The 19,941-nt window shown below is 40.1% G+C and overlaps 1 protein-coding gene across 2 annotated transcripts in view; it reads right to left on the bottom strand.

Moving 5' to 3' along the window:
* Positions 1-19,941, bottom strand: part of WIPF1 (WAS/WASL interacting protein family member 1) — a 73,753-nt gene that overhangs the window by 16,587 nt on the left and 37,225 nt on the right. For both annotated transcript variants that reach the window (XM_058190336.1, XM_058190344.1), the window contains exons 2-4: positions 8,733-8,820; positions 3,264-3,393; positions 1,141-1,305 (exon numbers count right to left, since the gene is read on the bottom strand). In XM_058190336.1, coding sequence (XP_058046319.1) covers positions 1,141-1,305; positions 3,264-3,393; positions 8,733-8,783 — 346 coding nt within the window. In that variant the 5' untranslated portion in view covers positions 8,784-8,820. The remainder of the gene's footprint in view (positions 1-1,140; positions 1,306-3,263; positions 3,394-8,732; positions 8,821-19,941) is intronic.

Raw genomic sequence — 19,941 nt, 5'->3', positions numbered from 1 at the left:
TGCAAAGCAGGGTATAAATTATTGATGAATAAAATAAATAGGCAAGAACCTGAATGCAATGGAGCAACAAAATACAATTCTCTAGATAGGGGAGGGGCAGGGGGAAAAAAAGCAACGGTGAACCCTAAAGATCCTGGCTTAATAACCTTTCCACATAACTGAGTTAAAAAGTATTTTCTAACTACCCTTGAGTCAGCAGAAAACTATAGTGGCATGAGACAGGCTATTCCCACTGCCAATCCCTATTCCAACTCTGCCACCTGTATTTCTAGTTTCCTTGTGGTAATGGGCAATAAAACCTAACAGATTTCACACAGTCTAAAGTTGACTTTTAATAACATCAACGCAAATGGCCAGCCTTAAACTACCCTACTTTAGACATATTATGTGAGGACTTAGCTCTCTAGAGTAGGAATGGTACATCCTTTGAAGACTTGAAGGACTAGGTTAGGGACAGATTGTCACAGAGGAAGTCTATCCCGCTAAGAGTCAATAATGACTTAATGCCACATAATCATTCAAGTTTGTATGTGGGGTTGGGGGGGAATACTACATAACCGCTATAAATGGCTTAACCTTGCCATTAAGGATTTGGAGATAAAGTGAAGGCAGCACCATGGGAACCCCGCAGAGAAAAAAAAAATGTCAGGGCATATTTGGACTGTGGTTAGATGCAAGTGGGGACATGCCTAAGTGGTGAATACTGAGTCAACATTTTTTTTTTAAAAAGGATTTATGTGTTGTTTCCATACTTCTATGCCCAATAACAAAAAGGGGGGAAAAAACCCAGCAGTTGTGTCAAGAACATCCAGGGTGGGGCAAAGGAACAATGTTTCAGTTTCAGGTGTACATGAACTATTAACAACTGTATAACTCAATATAGACCAAAAGCAAAGACTTTTGTGGTACTTTGAGACAAACTTGTGGGGTTTTTTTTTTGGCTCGGAAAAGATGCGAGGCCCCTTCCTTGTTGTGCCTGCAGCACACAGGAAGTTAAATATCTTGCTTGAGAGAAACCATTTGTGATAGGAGAAGAATGTTTTCTTGAGGCTTCACTGATTTAATAGTAATAAGTATAGTCAGTCCAAGGTACTGTGCTTCTAGGAATGAAGCTGCCTTGATAGCACACCTCCTCCTTACCATTATCTCTGTTTGTAGATCTAAGTCTTGGCATCCCTGCTTGGAACAATCCTCCTAAGCCAGGAGGTCCACCGCCACCATAACTATTACCGCTGTTACTGCTGCCACCGCTACCACTGGAGAAACCAGAGTTGCCACCTCCGCCACCACCTGGCCCTTTTGGTTCTGCAAAGAGAGGAAAGTTGAAGGGTTTTTAAATCATGATTCTGATTCCACAAATACCGTACTTTGTTGGCTATTTATATCTGGCTTAAATTAAATAATAAGCACCCTGTCCCTAAACAGAAAATTGCTTTAGATTCTAAGCCTTTATATCGTAACCATATTAATTAAGCATTTTTAATTAATAGAAGTTTCGTTTAGTGTACAGCAATTATTATTTATTTAAGTCTGTGATGCTACCTCACCACATTAACCTCTCCCCATCTGGTCCCTTGCAGCTGTGTTGGACTTCAATTCTCATAATGTTCAGCTAATAGTCTTATCTTTCATCACGAGGGCTGGAAATCGTGTAAATTGAAGTCCTTGGAATGGCTACATACAAATCATTATGAATAAAATCTCCCCACAACCTCAGATTAAAGTCTGGCATTTATTTCTAGGTAAAAAGAAATCTAAGAAGAGAAGCAGAATTTCTTTGATTCTGCCTTAGAATAAATTATCTCGGTAAAAATAAGGAAAGTCTGTTCTATGTCAGCTTTAGAATTATATTTCAGACATAATTCAAACAAATTAATATCTTTTAAGGATGAGGATAATGATAATGGTAGTAGTAGTAGTAGTAGTAGTAGTAGTAGTAGTAGTAGTAGTAATAATAATAATAATAATAATAATAATAATAATAATAATAATAATAATAAATTTCCCATCTTTTTACTGGGGCTTTGGGACTGAGAAATCTTATTTATTGTAGACCAGCAACATCTTGTGGTCTGCTGGGAGCATTTTCTTCTTTTTATTTATGTGGTTGTTTTTCTATGATAGGAACAACTGGGTAACTTACCTGTTTCACTATTAAATGGTTGCATTACAGATATTTAAATTTTAAAGGCTATAATTTTCTTCTTTTAGTGACATTTTTATTCTGTTTATCTCAGGTGAGATTGGTCTGCCCTCTAAGGACAGAGGAATGGTTGAAACCTCCAGTTACATAAGTAGAAACTGAGGGAGTTACTACATAAGTTATTTCAAGTTTTAAATATTTGATAATTTAATTGCTAGAAAGGCAAAACAGACTGGTTCTGAGAAAACTGAAAACCATATTTCTCTCATATATTGGAGTGTTTGTTGTAAATGCACAGACTGCAGGCTCAGATTTCCATAGACCACGGGTGTCAAACTCGTTCGTGTTACATGATGTATTGTGACGTATCGCAATGTTTTTTGCCTTTGCGGAGCTGGGATGACGTGGCCTATATGTGACACATCCAGCCTGTGGGCCACCGGTTTGACACCCCTGCTATAGATGGCTATTGTGCCAATTTAGATATCTCCATCCATATCTTGTTGACGGAGAAATGATTTACTTGTCATTTAGGGCATAATATTTTTGTTTCAGCAGAATCTGCTGAATGTCGAAGCTGAGAAACAAAGACTTTACATTGTTCTTCAGAGTTCAGATTAAAGTTTGTAATTTTCAAGAAAAAAGGAAGAAACTGAATCAGATAAAATATCTTTTTTGAAGAGGGTTATATTTCTGAAGGAACAGATCACAAGGCTAAGGTGGAATTTGCATTAAAACTGTTGTTTATTTCCCTCTTGATGTTTAAATTTTCCATCTTGTTTTCTTTTTCTGTGTAAACTCTGTAATTGCATATATTTTAACCGTTTATGCGTATCTTCATTGGTGCAGGACTAATATTCCTTTTTTAGGAATATTAGTCTTTATGACTTGGAGTCAGAAGTTCCTCTCCGATGCTTTTTTAAAAGTTATCAATGGTTAGGGGAAAGGACACTGCATGCCTGGGATACAGATGGTAGTAGAGACAACTATCAAGGGACTCTTCCAAAGCAAGAGGCAGGGCCAGGACAAGAAGACCCAAAGGTCCTCTGAGAAGGAAGGTTCGTGGCCTCCAGAGTTCAGCCTCACAGGCTCAGCCATTCCACTAGAAGGATATACTTACTATCAAGAATTGGGGCGCTCCTATCATTGGTAACAGCCTTCTTCAGCTTTTTCCCTTTGGAAATATCCGACAATAAAGCATTTCGTCCTGCCTGCTCTGATTTATTCAAACTAGGCTTCTCTACGTGTGCCTGCAAAGTAAAAATGCAAAATATTAGAACGAGGACAGAAGCACTTAAATCAGAGTAGTTCTTCCTGAAGTCAGCACGTGTTGTTGTTGTTTTTTTGCATCAGAGCTTCATGATTTCCTATAGAGCTTTGTTGTTTGCATATGCATGAAACATTTAGCTGGATTGGATTATATCCTTCAAATTACAACTCCGTGAGGGCTAGGTTAGATGGAGTAACTTCCAAATTATGATTGGTATCAACAGTGCTACCTAGTGTGCCTACTCTTCATCGGCACAGCCTAGAGATGGAAAACATATATCACATCTTGTTCAACAAAAATTACTAGCATTTTTGGCCTTTTATGTATTTTAGGAAGACATCTTTAAAACTATCATCTCTTTCCACAAATCCATGCAGCCTTGAATCACAGTTACTAATTTAAAATAGTACCAGTTTTAAAGCTAAAGACTTATCTGAGTCAAGCTAAGTCTAGAAAAACTTCAAGCCATTTTTCTCGGTAGCAAATAATACAGAAGAAAAATGGTAAGCTTCACTCCAATAAAAAAAACCCAGTATTGAAATATTTTTTATTTTCCTCTGCTTGAATATCTTACCATCACTCAGCAAAATGTATCATTTCAGAATGCATGTTTGGAATGAGGTTCGTCAAAAAATGTTTGCCTGCATGTGTGTATGGAAAATGATATGAAGAGAGGTTGCACCGGTAATTAATTTCAAAAGCAGCATTTCAAGAAAAATCGGTAAAGTAAATGGTTTGATAAAAAAGATGGATGAATACACAGTAAAAGATAAAGAAAAGTGATATTTAACAATTCCTTTCAGCGGATACTTTTTAGCATCATGGCTGATCGGGTAGCATCTGATCGGAATGGGACAACTCGCTGCAGCCAACTCACCACGAGCAATTGACCACGGCTAACTCACCACAGCCAATTAACGATGGCCAATTCACCACAGGACAACTCACCATGGTCAAGTCACCGCCAGACAACTCACCACAGAATAATTCAACAATTCAATTTAATTATTTAAAATAATTTAAAAATTATTTTAAGTTTTGTCATTCACATTTCATTTTGTCCATCCTTTATTTAATGATTATATTCCACAATTTATTTGATATTAATGCAACTCTTGTTCCATGGCAAATTGTCCCACAGAGAATTGGCCATAACGAGTTGTCCCATGATGAGTTGACTGCAAAGAGTTGTCCTAGACCTACTGTACATCTGATGGTTAGGATCACTGGCATAAGCTAAGCTTGGCATCAGCCATCAACATATTCAGCATTTTTGTCTTTCGGAAGGTTATAGGGAAGAATGTAGATATGAGAAAGTTGCATTGTACACAGAGAAGACATTACAAAAATGAATCAGCTTGAAGAATGAAATATGTTGCACAAATATGTAGATGAATGTAGGCTGATGTATGTGGTACAGGGGAATACAGGGGAATAAACTGAATATTTAACCAATGGTTCAACCCTAAGCAGTGTGAAAGACAAGGCCGAGCCATTTCCCCCCGGTAGATTAATTAATATTATGGCTAAATGTACATTCATATTCATGGTGATATTAGATCTGTGTGAGTTGGGGACACGGATGTATATCCATTTTGTATAGAGATGATGCTGTGTAGGTGATTAAGAACTCAAATGATTAGCAGCAACATTATCATGGTGATATTAGATCTGTGTGAGTTGGGGACACGGATGTATATCCATTTTGTATAGAGATGATGCTGTGTAGGTGATTAAGAACTCAAATGATTAGCAGCAACATTAAATAGATCCTATAAAGCAAAAAAGAAATGGTTTTTCCCCCCTAAAAATTAATGTATTAAAGACTAAACCAGTTGTCTTTAACCATAAACATGGTAAAAGAAAGTCATGTTTGGAATGAACTGATGACATCCTCAAAAACGGGGACGTGAGAAAAATAATAACAAAAGACAATACATGAAGTGGTACAGAGACATGGTGGAAAGGACAGAAATATGTGGAGCAATATAATGAAATGTATTGGTATAAACTAGATTTAATTATATTCCTTTTCTTTCCTTTTATATCATGCATTCAAATCAGGGGTGAAATGCTACCGGTTTGGACCGGTTCTCCCAAACCGGTAGTAATAAATGCTATTGGTTTGAGCGAACCAGTAGTAAAAAAAATGCTACTGGTTTGGCCAAACTGGTATTTCCGATGATCAGCTGTTCCCCCCCCCGCTGTTCTACTTACTTTTGAACACTCAGAAAAGGCTTCTTAATCCTCCGTTTTCAGTGCTCTGTGATAGCGCATGCGGTGCGCATGTGCACGAAGCAAACTGGTAGCAGACTTCACAGCATTTCACCCCTGCTTCAAATTGCTTGGCTTATCATTTCTTACTCTTTTTCTGTCCTTTGGTATATAGCACAGGTGTCAAACTCAAGGCCTATGGGCCAGATCTGGCCCGTGGGGTGCTTAGATCTGGCCCACAGGGCCGCCCTGGAAACAACGAAGGACCAGCCCACTGTCCCTCTACCAGTAAAAATGGAGCCCGGGGAGAGTGTGTGCAGTTTTCAGCTTTCTGCAGCCCTCTGCCAACAAAAACAGAGCCTGGGGAGGTTGCGCGCAGCGCCGTAGGGCTACGTTTTTAGCCGTGATGACCTCCTAAACCCTCTATCAGCAAAAATGGAGCAGGAGGTTGTCACAACCGAAAACAGAGCCTCAATGTGTGAAGTTGAGCCCCCCCACCCCCTGAGGTCAAACACAACCCTGATGTGGCCCTCAATGAAATTGAGTTTGACACCCCTGGTGTATAGGTAAAACGTTGCTTCTCCAGTATTCTCATTCTCTAGACTGATCAGTATTTATGAATGAGCTCAGCTAATTAATTAACTCTGGAAATTTCTTTTCCTGAAGTAAAATGCATGTAGCATAAATGACAGATATGTGGCCTCTGAAGATGTAATTGTATATAAGAAGGGCAGCTATATAATTGTTACTTGCTAACTAACCAACAAGAATGTAGTAAAAATAAGCCCAGCCCAATTACACATCCATCTCTGAATGTCTAGGGATTTAAATGAAAGCAGACATTCAAATTTGAATACAAATAAGCCTGTGAGGAAAATACTTTTTAAAAATTGCTAATTTGGAAAGACATGTTCGCATAGACTTATTCTTTATCAGCTAACAGTTTTAAATTAGTGGGTAATCTCATAGGATTTCCTGGCTTTATTTGTAGAGGAGCAAAATTGTTGATTACAATACTTTTTATTAAAACCGCTTGCAGATTTTTCATTTGCCAGTTCAAACAGCTGTGTAGCTATTTCCAATTTTTTAAACTTGCAACCTATGTTTAAAATCTGCTGTGTACTGCTAGAAAATCTAAACTATATTTTCTTATCAGAAATGCCAGCCCATAATAAAATTTAACATAGACATATGAAAATATTTGCAAGGCTAAGATGAAACAGCTTAATTTTTCTCAAATGTCTTAAAAGCTGACTTGTGTTTTTTCAAAATTTAACTAAAGAAGTATATTTTAGCCCCTACCACCATATCCCAGCTTCAGTGTAAATCTTGCACAATGTTCTTTCACTTTGTTATTGTATTAAATTTCTATTATATTTACATGATAGCAGTGTTCCAATATCTCAGGGGTTGCCACAAAGAAGAGGGAGTCAACCTATTCTCCAAAGCTCCTGAAGGCAGGACAAGGAGCAATGGATGGAAACTAAACAAGGAGAGAAGCAACCTAGAACTAAGGAGAAATTTCCTGACACTTAAAACCAGTAATCAGAGGAACAACTTGCCTCCAGAAGTTTTGGATGTTCCAACACTGGAGGTTTTTAAGAAGACATTGGACAGCCACTTGTATGAAATGATACAGGATCTTCTGCCTGAGCAGGGGGTTGATTACATGCCCTGTTGTTGATTATTTTGTAAATCAGTAACTGTTCACCCTAGCAACCCTTTACACGCTCTGAATATTTTAAACATACCCACCAGAAAAAAAGAGATTGTGAATATCTGACTGAGTACATTTTACAAACCTAGCCAATTGTTTAACAAGTTCAGCAAAACATGCTTAAGCAAATCACATATCCCGTTTCATGGGTAAAACAGATAAACGAGAATGGAGAAGTAGTGGGTGAATTTGTTGAATATGTTCAATCCTCCAAAACATATTCCAGATGTTTAGTGACTACCTTAAATGTGGTGGTGAAATCCTCCAAAATCTGCTACCGGTCTGCTGCACGTACACGTGCATGCTTTGCGAGCACATGCGCAGTGCACACCAAATACATTCATGAGCACCACAGGTGCTACTGTGCAGCACTGAAAAAGGAGGATTAAGAAGGCAAGTAGAATAGCAGCGGGGGAAAGAAGCTGTGCCGCACGATTTAGATTCGCTAGAAAGCAGGATTTCCTGCTTTCTAGCGAATATAAATCGTGCGGCATAGCTGATCATTGGAAGTATTTTTTTACTATTGGTTCACCCGAACTGGTAGCATTTCACCTCTGCTTAAATGCTGCTCCAGAGAGACATGGAACTTATTACAGAGGTGCTGAATCTATCTCTATGGGAAGCACTGAGTGGGTCTCAATTCCATACCTCCATTTGCAAAGTTGCCTCTTTGTTAACTTCCATAAATTAGCATGATTTTAGCTAACTCAGAAGTAGTGGGGGATATTTTTGATCCTTTCCCAAAATAAACACCAGTTGAGTGCCATTGTAATTCATCCTGTATATATGATTTATTTTAATCATCACATACCTGAGCACATCTGCTAAGCCAGGATTTTTTTACCAGCAAATTTCCCATGTTTTGATGTATGAACCTGGTTAGGAATCATCTAAGACAGAGGTGTCAGTGCCACAGTTTTATTGTAAATCAGGATAGCAAGCTTTTATGACTAGACTATGATCCCCAAAGGTACCTGATATTGCTTCCAGAAATTGTACGTGTTCCAGGTTGTTTTTAAAAAATTGGACAACCATTTGTGTGAAATGGTATAGTGTTTCCTGCTGGAGCAGGGGGTTGGATTAGAAGTCTTCTAAGGTCCCTTCCAATTCTGTTATTCTGATTCGCATAGTAGTTTAAACCTTAATAGTGTTATTTATCTTAGCAAGTTTTTCAGAAATCACACAAAAAAAAAGAACAAAATTCTAAAAGAGGTTTGAAAAACAACAAAAAACAGCCAACTGAACAAGCAACAAAGCCAACAAAAAATAAAAATCTGTCTGTCTGTCTATCATTCTAGTCTAAAACATGCTTTATTTTGACAGGACAAGCTAGGATGATTAAGTTTCATCTCTCTTCCATTATTTTTATTTTTTAAATTGTAACTTACCTGCGAAAATGTTGGCGGAGGGGGCGGAGCTGGAGGAGGCGGAACAGGCATCTTCTAGACGTCAATCTCACCTTTGTTGCAATGAAACCTAGTGGGGGAATACAAATAACCTATATGGTTACAAACTGAGCCATATTTGGTCTAGTGGTGAAGGAATCAGGCTAGAAAGTAGGAAACTGTGAGTTCTAGTCCCACCTTAAAGCATGAGAACCGGCTGGGTGACCATGCGCCAATCACTCTATCTCAGCCCAGCCCACTTCACAGGGTTGTGGTGGGAAAAATAGAATAGAATTTTTATTGGCCAAGTGTGATTGGACACACAAGGAATTTGTCTTGGTGCATATGCTCTCAGTGTACATAGGAGGAGGAAGGAGTATCAAGTATGTTTGCCTCCTTGTGTTATTTGTAAAAATAATGGTGGAATAAAAATTAATAAAATTCATGGGCAACTATTACAGTCCCCCTTTCTCCATTATAATTTATAATAAATTTGTAGTTTTAGAGAGCAAAAGATCTGACTTGATTGAAAATCCAGTCAATCTACTTTTGTTTAAAGAAATAGGATGATATGGGACGGAAAGATAAGGTAAGATAAAGGCACAAACATCTTTGCATGTCGATGTTTCAAGGAGCAAGTTTCTAGGTCATCTGTTCTATTTGGACCAAGATATCTACTATGGCATTGCCAGGGGAAGAGATCTACATTCAAAAATCTCCATTTAGCTATGATGCTCATGAAGATCAGTCTCAAGTTCTCAGTCTAATCTACTTCACAAGTTTGTCATAAAAGATAAAATTCAGAGAAAGGAGGAACAATAATGTGCACCATTCAGAGTTCCTTGAGGGGAAAAAAGATAAGAACAGTCCAAAACTCCTACATGCTATTGAATCAAGGAAGTAAAAACAAAAACAACAAGCTTAAAGGCAATTTCATTCTTTTTCTTATTCCTCCACTAGCATGCTTAAGAACTGGACGACCTAAAATTCAGCGCTAACAGTTAGTTACTTACCACCCATAATAAATGGGAAGAGATCTACATTCAAAAATCTCCATTTAGCTATGATGCTCATGAAGATCAGTCTCAAGTTCTCAGTCTAATCTACTTCACAAGTTTGTCATAAAAGATAAAATTCAGAGAAAGGAGGAACAATAATGTGCACCATTCAGAGTTCCTTGAGGGAAAAAAAGATAAGAACAGTCCAAAACTCCTACATGCTATTGAATCAAGGAAGTAAAAACAAAAACAACAAGCTTAAAGGCAATTTCATTCTTTTTCTTATTCCTCCACCAGCATGCTTAAGAACTGGACGACCTAAAATTCAGCGCTAACAGTTAGTTACTTACCACCCATAATAAATAAATAAATAAATAAATCAGGGTACCTCAGACATGTAAAAGCTTTAGAAAGAGAAGAGATTTTGGGGTGAAGACACCTGAGAGTTTATATTCAGTCTTTTATAATAATTTATTTATTTATTTATTTGATTTTTATACCGCCCTTCTCCCGAAGGACTCAGGGCGGTGTACAGGCAGAATAAAACGAACAATACAAAATACAATTAAAACGGAATTTAAAAAACTTATTTAAATAGCCTGAAAATTTAATAATTTACCATACACTAAAAAACCCCTTTTAAAATTAATAAAATTTAACATTTAAAATTCAATTTAAGCCAGCCCCGCGCGGATAAAAAGGTGTGTCTTCAGTTCGCGGCGGAAAGTCCGAAGGTCAGGTATTTGGCGTAAACCTGGGGGAAGCTCGTTCCAGAGTGTGGGAGCCCCCACAGAGAAGGCCCTTCCCCTGGGGGCCGCCAGCCGACATTGTTTGGCGGGCGGCACCCTGAGAAGTCCCTCTCTGTGAGAGCGTACGGGTCGGTGGGAGGCATGTGGTAACAGCAGGCGGTCCCGTAAGTACCCAGGCCCTAAGCCATGGAGCGCTTTAAAGGTCGTAACCAACACCTTAAAGTGCACTCGAAAGGCCACAGGTAGCCAGTGCAGTCTGCGCAGGATCGGTGTTACATGGGAGCTACGTAGCTCCTCTATCACCAGCGCAGCTGCATTCTGGACTAACTGAAGCCTCCGAGTGCACTTCAGGGAGCCCCATGTGAGAGCATTACAATAATCCAGCGAGAGGTAGCGGGCGCATGAGTGACTGTGCACAAGGCATCCCGATCAAGGAAGGCGCAACTGCGAACCAGGCGGACCTGGTGGAAGGCCCTCCTGGAGACGGCCGTCAAATGATCTTCAAACGACAGCCGATCATCCAGGAGGACACCCAAGTTGCGCACCCTGTCCTTTGGGGCCAATAACTCGCCTCCAACAGTCAACCGCGGCTGCAGTTGACTGAATCGGGATGCCGGCATCCACAGCCACTCCGTCTTGGAGGGATTAAGCTTGAGCCTGTTTCTCCCTATCCAGACCCGTACGGCTTCCAAACACCGGGACAGCACTTCAACAACTTCATTGGGGTGGCCTGGGGTGGAAAAGTACAGCTGGGTGTCATCAGCGTACTGTTGGTATCTCACCCCGAAGCCACTGATGATCTCACCCAACGGCTTCATGTAGATGTTGAACAGCAGGGGCGAGAGAATTGACCCTTGTGGGACCCCACAAGTGAGGCACCTCGCGGCCGACCTCTGCCCCCGTCAACACTGTCTGCGACCGGTCGGAGAGATAGGAGGAGAACCACCGATAAACGGTGCCTCCCACTCCCAATCCCCCCAACCGGCGCAGCAAGATACCATGGTCGATGGTATCAAAAGCCGCTGAGAGGTCTAATAGGACCAGGGCAGAGGAGTACCCCCTGTCCCTGGCCCGCCAGAGATCATCCACCAATGCGACCAAAGCTGTCTCCGTGCTGTATCCGGGTCGAAAGCTGGACTGGAACGGGTCTAGATAGACGGCTTCATCCAGGTATAATAATGTCTTAATGGCAGCATGTTTTTTGTAATCACTGTTTTCATGGTTTTACTGCAGATGTTTTGTGAGATAGGCACAAAATAATATTCCAAAAGAAATAAATATTCCAAAATAATAAATAATATTCCAAAAAACTCAGATGTTGTTGTGACCTAGGCCCAAGTAGTTATTACCTGACACAATCAGTCCTAAACAAAAATAGTTGCGAAGGTTGTAGAGAGTGTGGTGGCATGGCAGCTACCCCAATACCTGGATGAAGCTGTCTATCTAGACCCATTCCAGTCCGGCTTCCGGCCCGGATATAGTACAAAGACAGCTTTGGTCGCGTTGGTGGATGATCTCTGGAGGGCCAGAGACAGGGGTTGTTCCTCTGCCCTGGTCCTATTAGATCTCTCAGCGGCTTTTGATACCATCGACCATGGTATCTTGCTGCACCGGTTGGAGGGGTTGGGAGTGGGAGGCACCGTTTATCGGTGGTTCTCCTCCTATCTCTCTGACCGGTCGCAGACGGTGTTGACAGGGGGGCAGAGATTGACCGCGAGGCGCCTCACTTGTGGGGTACCACAGGGGTCGATTCTCTCGCCTCTCCTGTTCAACATCTATATGAAGCCGCTGGGTGAGATCATCAGTGGCTTTGGGGTGAGATACCAATTGTACACTGATGATACATAGCTGTACTTTTCCACACCAGGCCACCCCAACCAAGCTGTTGTGCTGTCCCGGTGCTTGGAAGCTGTACGGGTCTGGATGGGGAGAAACAGGCTCAAGCTCAATCCCTCCAAGATGGAGTGGCTGTGGATGCCGGCACCTCGGTACAGTCAGCTGCAGTTGCGGCTGACTGTTGGGGGCGAGTCATTGGCCCCAGTGGAAAGGGTCCGCAACTTGGGTGTTCTCCTGGATGGACGGCTGTCGTTTGAAGATCATTTGACGGCCGTCTCCAGGAGAGCTTTTTACCAGGTTTGCCTGGTTCGCCAGTTGCGCCCCTTCCTCGACCGGGATGCCTTATGCACGGTCACTCATGCTCTCGTTACCTCTCGCTTGGATTATTGCAATGCTCTCTACATGGGGCTCCCCTTGAAGTGAACTCGGAGGCTTCAGTTAGTCCAGAATGCAGCTGCGTGGGTTATAGAAGGAGCTGCATGCGGCGCCTGTGTAACACCACTCCTGCGCAGACTGGACTGGCTGCCTGTGGCCTTTCGGGTGCACTTTAAGGTGTTGGTTACTACCTTTAAAGTGCTCCATGGCTTAGGGCCTGGGTACTTACGGGACCGCCTGCTGTTACCTCATGCCTCCCACCAACCCGTACGCTCACACAGAGAGGGACTTCTCAGGGTGCCGTCCGCCAGGCAATGCCGGCAGGCGGCCCCCATGGGAAGAGCCTTCTCTGTGGGGGCTCCTACTCTCTGGAACGAACTTCCTCCTGGCTTGCGCCAATTGCCCGACCTTCGGACCTTTCGCCTCGAGCTGAAGATGTATTTATTTACTCGCGCGGGGTTGGCTTAAATTTTAAATTTTAAATTTCTGGATGTATTTTATTTGGGTTTTAGATTTTAATATGTTTTAAATTTCGGCCAATTTTATAGTAAGTTTTTTAATTGTTTATTTTAATTGTATTTTGTTACTGTTTTTATTTCGGCTGTACACCGCCCTGAGTCCTTCGGGAGAAGGGCGGTATAAAAATCTAATTAATAATAATAATAATAATAATAATAATAATAATAATAATAATAATAATAATAATAATAATATTTTATTAGAACAGCTGAGAATTACTTCATTCTCAGCTTAGTCCAAATTAATTCCAAAAGAAATTCTTCAGAAAAAGTTCTTCAGCCTTATCGCAAACCTTTGTCTTCTTTGGCCCTTGCCAAAGGTTTTTCTTGGCAAGGCCCCACGAAGTTCAGAAACAAAGAGACAACTACAAACAAATATAGCAACGTTGCTTTCCTACAAAGAGCCCATGAGCCATTGCTGCTCTTTTAAGTCTTATGGGCGGGGCCAATCATCTCCTGGCCTTACTCCCGAGTCGTCCTTTTTGCTTTAGCTACTCTTGCCTTCTGGCAGCTCTTTGCATGCATGCAGTAGGAACAGGCTCCTCCTGTTTCTCTGCCTCTCTGCTGTCCTCTGGAGGCTCCGGAGTCCATGCATCGCTCCCAGATGGCCCTGGCCCCAACTCTGCCTCCAGCGCAGAACCCTCATCTGGGTCTTCCCCCTGACTCCAAGACTGGCCCATTGTCCTCCCCAGCCTCCTCACTGTCCGACTCTGCTGCCAGCTTCGCAGGCTGCTGGTGGACCACAACTGATGTATCCTCTTGGGGAATGGATGGAAGATATATATGCATTAAATATTTCCAACATTGAATAATGAGGAACAGCCTGCAGTTTATTCCCATCACTTCCCAAAAAATATTGTAAGTTGCAGAGAGGAAGTAAATTTGATCTACAACTTGAAAAGTAGAAAGTTGGATGTAAGGGTTGTAAATAAAAAAATGGTCCAGATCAGTGTTTCTGAACCTCAACAAGATTTGTGGACTTCAATTCTTAGAATTCTCCATGCTAGCTGAGGAATTCTGGGAGCTGAAGTCCTCACATCTTAAAGATGCTGAGGTTCAGAAGCATTGACTTAGTTAATATTAAGCAGATCATCCTCTTCTTTGGGGACAAACCAAAAGGAACAAATAAACAAGACTTTCAGTCCAACACCAGGGTATTTTAAACTGTTATTGGGAAGGGTGGTAAGGGAAAGAAATTAACCATTTTTCTTCACTGCATCTTGTAGCTGCTCCATACATTATTTTTATGTCTAATAGCAGCATGGAGGAATTTTCAGGTTCTAAAAAGTATTTCTCTGAAAGGAAATGAATGATGGAGGTGGTGAGGAATGCCATATATCAATCTGGTTATCCTACAATAGTGGCCAAAATTGTGGAAACCTTTTGGGAAAAGTGTATTTTCTAAAACTAGCTAATAACGCCTCTTTTTTTGGGGAGTAGTAACATAAAATTATATAACAATGGAAAGATAATTTAATCAAGAATGTAATGCAATAACTTTTATGAAGGATTTGCTATTAGAATAGCAGTTACAGTATAAAGAAGAAAAGTGAAACACGTAGAAAAAATGAGATATACAAAAATTATCACATCAGTTAATACTTAGTTGGGTAACCTTTAGCATGAATTATGGCCTTACAACATCTTCCCATGGAGTGAACCAAGTCTTTTAGTTCTGCAGCTGTTATAATGTGAAACCAATATTAACTGGATTTTATTGCTGGGTCATTTCTGACTAACAAGTTTCTTTAGTTGGCTCCATAGATTTTCAGTTGGGTTAAGGTCCGGGTTATTCCCAGGCCATTCCAGCAGTGGAATATGATTATCTTGAAACTCCAAAAAAAAGTGTTATTAGCCATCAAACTTCAAAAATACACTTTTCCCAGAAGATTTCCACAATTTTGGCCACTACCATATTGCTAAGATTTAGTTAGCAACTTGATCAATACAAAATGTAATATTATCTAACTCAGATATGTTCTATATTCTTCTCTCTTTTCTAAAGACAATCAACCTAAAAGCTTGATTTACAATATTAGTGGTTTGCTCTGCAGTCACATTTTCCTCATTCTTATACTAAAACACTTCCATCAATTAGCACCAGCTGAAGTTGTCAGTATTTTAGCATTATACATTTTGCTATCAATCTTCCCTGTAGAAAAAGAAGCTGTTTTTTTCTGCAACCATTTTATGTCTAAATGTGAAAACTGAAAGGTCTAAAGTTAAATGTTTCACTTCCTGTTAATAGAAAAAATAGTTCTTGCAGCAAACCACAATTTTCTTATTAAACTACAAGCTTCAGGGTATTTTTTTCTTTCCATAGCTGCAATGGTTTGTTGAATTCATATCCAACAGCCAACAAATCCTGAGAAAATATTTACAGCCATTCAAATATAAGTATTTTTGTTATTCTGAGGTGGTAGCGGATTATATAATGCAGTAAGCAGAAACATATCAGACTGATTATGGTTAGAATTCCTATGAGGATTAGACAAATCATATTTAATTTTCTTAAGACACATTTTAAATACATAAAGCATTTTAATGAATCTTAAAAATTCATCACGTACCAGTAGCTTCGAGTGCAAACTTCTGTAGACTACCCAAATATTCATTTAGCATTTTGTTTAATGTAGAAGGTATTTTGAAAACAGAAATGGTATTAAGCATAATGTAATTTGTATTAACCAAGCATCCAGATCTCATTGGCTTTGACAGGTTCTATTTCTCAAACCAGGCAATTTATATAAATTATGTCACTAGGTTTAGCTTATTGTATGTCACTTATGTGACTACCCTGTTTCCCCGAAAACAAGACATCCCCTGATAATAGGCCCAATCAGGATTTTGAGCGCATGCACTAAAATAAGCCTCCCCCGAAAATATTTAAACGCAGAACTGAAAATCAGGTAAGACAGCAAGAGGAGCCCCATCTTAGAATAGAATAGAATAGAATTTATTGGCCAAGTGTGATTGGACACACAAGGAATTTGTCTTGGTGCATATGCTCTCAGTGTACATAAAAGAAAAAATACCTACATCAAGGTACAACATTTACAACACAAATGATGGTCATAGGGTACAATTTAACCCTTAATGATAGCAACAAAAAGTTACAGTCATACAGTCATAAGTGGAAAGAGATTGGTGATGGAAATGATGAGAAGATTAATAGTAGTGTAGATTTAGTAGTTTGACAGTGTTGAGGGAATTATTTGTTTAGCAGAGTGATGGCCTTCGGGGAAAAACTGTTCTTGTGTCTAGTTGTTCTGGTGTGCAGTGCTCTATAGCGTCGTTTTGAGGGTAGGAGTTGAAACAGTTTATGTCCTGGATGTGAGGGATCTGTAAATATTTTCACGGCCCTCTTCTTGATTCGTGCAGTATACAGGTCCTCAATGGAAGGCAGGTTGGTAGCAATTATTTTTTCTGCAGTTCTAATTATCCTCTGAAGTCTGTGTTTGTCTTGTTTGGTTGCAGAGCCAAACCAGACAGTTATAGAGGTGCAAATGACAGACTCAATAGTTCCTCTGTAGAACTGGATCAGCAGCTCCTTGGGCAGTTTCAGCTTTCTGAGTTGGCGCAGAAAGAACAGTCTTTGTTGTCCTTTTTTGATGATGTTTTTGATGTTAACTGTCCATTTTAGATCTTGCGATATGATAGAACCTAGAAATTTGAAGGTTTCTACTGTTGATACTGTGTTGTCAAGTATTGTGAGAGGTGGAAGTATGGAAGGGTTTCTCCTAAAGTTTACCCCCCTTTCTACGGTTTTGAGTGTGTTCAGTTCCAGATTGTTTTGGTTGCACCACAAGGCTAGTTGTTCGACCTCACGTCTATATGCGGATTCATCATTGTCTCGAATGAGACCAATCACTGTTGTGTTATCAGCAAACTTCAGTAGTTTAACAGATGGATCGTTGGAGATGCAGTCATTGGTATACAGAGAGAAGAGAAGTGGGGAGAGCACATAGCCTTGGGGGGCCCCTGTGCTAATTGTACAGGTATCTGATATGATCCTGCTTAACTTCACCTGCTGCTTCCTTTTTGTTTGCTCCACGCACCCCAAAATAATAAGACCTTCCCGAAAATAAGGCCAAGTACTTAATTCAGGGTTCACAAAAATATAAGACAGGATCTTATTTTTGGGAAAACATGGGTACATAATGATGCAATGATGTCAATTGATCCAAATAATATACATTCATATTTAACAAACATCCCCTTCCCTCAAATAGCCTGTTACTGTATATGAAATTTCACTGTACTGTTCTTAGAGAGCAACACACTGAAAATGTGGAGAAAAAAATTACAGTCTCTGTCCCCAAAGCTTCCTTTCCTTTCTTGAATCTTTGGTTGTTGTAACAACACTGGCAACAATTTTTAGATATGTAGCATAACTAAAAACATACAATTCTAAAATAATATACCGTATTTTTCAGAGTATAAGGCACACTTTTTTCCCCCAAAAAAGAGGGTGAAAATCTGGATGCGTCTTATACTCTGAATGTAGACCCGCCCAGCTTCTCAAACTGAGGTTTCAGAGACAGAAGCTCCCAAACAGAGCTTCAGAGGCTTTTTTCCTGAAGTTCTGTTTCGGAGGCTTTCAGAGGCAGAATTTTTTTTTTCTGAAGCAGTGTTTCAGAGGCAGAAAAAAAATTTAAAAAAAATATCAAAGCACAGGGCTCACAACCAAGGAACCTGTTGCTAAAATTCACCTTTGGGAACAGCTGATTGGGGGTATTCCGGGAGGCCAATCCACCTGCCAATCAGCTTTTTTCTTATTTTCCTCCCCAAAAACTAAGGTGCGTCTTATACTCTTAAAAATACGGTAAATACTTCTAAACCCCTTTCAACCAGGGAGGCCCAAGACCTGTCACAACAGGTCTGCAACCTCAGACTTCTACGAAAAATTAGCAAAACAAAAACTAAAGGCAGTTCTTGTTTAATGACAACAAGTGGAACTCGCAATTTTGGTCATTAAGCGAAGCAATTATTAAGTGAAACCATAACTGTGTGCTTATGTTGTTACTTCAGCTTTCCTTTGCTTTTACAGATCAGACCTGAAAAAGTCATTAACTGCACGGATTAGTTGTAAAGTTACTTTTTCCGTCACCGCTGAATTGCATACGATTACTGAATGAGGTAGTTGTTAAACAAGAACTACTTGTATAGGCAGATGTCACAGGTACCTGTAAGATCAGCAATGATGTTGTATTGAAAATCTTGAATGGTAACTTAATTATTTAAGACCAAACTTTTCAAATACTCTGAGTTAAGCTAGTTGGATGACCAAACACCCAGATGTCCATTAGATGACATCAAAGATTACCCAAACAATTCTTAATTCTTTGTCACCATCAAGGAGTGTATGTATTTTGCAGTAGGGTAAGGTAGAATAGAATAGAATAGAATTTTTATTGGCCAAGTGTGATTGGACACACAAGGAATTTGTCTTGGTGCATATGCTCTCAGTGTACATAAAGGAAAAGATACCTTCATCAAGGTACAACATTTACAACACAATTGATGATCAATATATCAATATAAATCATAAGGATTGCCAGCAACAAGTTATAGTCATACAGTCATAAGTGGAAAGAGATTGGTGATGGGAACTATGAAACGATTAATAGTAGTGCAGATTCAGTAAATAGTCTGACAATGTTGAGGGAATTATTTGTTTAGCAGAGTGATGGCCTTCAGGAAAAAACTGTTCTTGTGTCTAGTTGTTCTGGTGTGCAGTGCTCTATAGCGTCGTTTTGAGGGTAAGAGTTGAAACAGTTTATGTCCAGGATGCGAGGGATCTGCAAATATTTTCACGGCCCTCTTCTTGATTCGTGCAGTATACAGGTCCTCAATGGAAGGCAGGTTGGTAGCAATTATTTTTTCTGCAGTTCTAATTATCCTCTGAAGTCTGTGTTTTTCTTGTTGGGTTGCAGAACCGAACCAGACAGTTATAGCGGTGCAAATGACAGACTCAATAATTCCTCTGTAGAATTGGATCAGCAGCTCCTTGGGCAGTTTGAGCTTACTGAGTTGGCGCAGAAAGAACATTCTTTGTTGTCCTTTTTTAATGATGTTTTTGATGTTAGCTGTCCATTTGAGATCTTGCGATATGATAGAACCCAGAAATTTGAAGGTTTCTACTGTTGATACTGTGTTGTCAAGTATTGTGAGAGGTGGAAGTATGGAAGGGTTTTTCCTAAAGTCTACCACCATTTCTACGGTTTTGACTGTGTTCAGTTCCAGATTGTTTTGGTTGCACCACAAGGCTAGTTGTTCAACCTCTCGTCTATATGCGGATTCGTCATTGTCTCGAATGAGACCAATCACTGTTGTGTCATCTGCAAACTTCAGTAGCTTAACAGATGGATCATTGGAGATGCAGTCATTGGTATGCAGAGAGAAGAGAAGTGGGGAGAGCACACAGCCTTGGGGGCCCCCTGTGCTAATTGTACAGGTATTTGATGTGATCTTGCTTAGCTTCACCTGCTGCTTCCTGTTTGTTAGGAAGCTTGTGATCCACTTACAAACCTGTTCCGGTACCTGTAGCTGGTTTAGCTTAGTTAGAAGAATGTCTGGAATGTTGGTATTGAATGCTGAACTAAAGTCTACAAAAAGGACCCTTGCATAGGTCTTTGGAGACTCAAGATGTTGTAGGATGTAGTGCAGAGCCATATTAACAGCATCATCTGTTGATCTATTTGCTCGGTATGCAAATTGCAAGGGGTCTAACAGC

The sequence above is a fragment of the Ahaetulla prasina genome, chromosome 1 (genome assembly GCF_028640845.1).
Source record: "Ahaetulla prasina isolate Xishuangbanna chromosome 1, ASM2864084v1, whole genome shotgun sequence".
Taxonomy (NCBI): Eukaryota; Metazoa; Chordata; class Lepidosauria; order Squamata; family Colubridae; genus Ahaetulla; species Ahaetulla prasina.
Note: the sequence above shows the minus strand (reverse complement) of the source record. Positions and strands in the feature narration are given on the sequence as shown.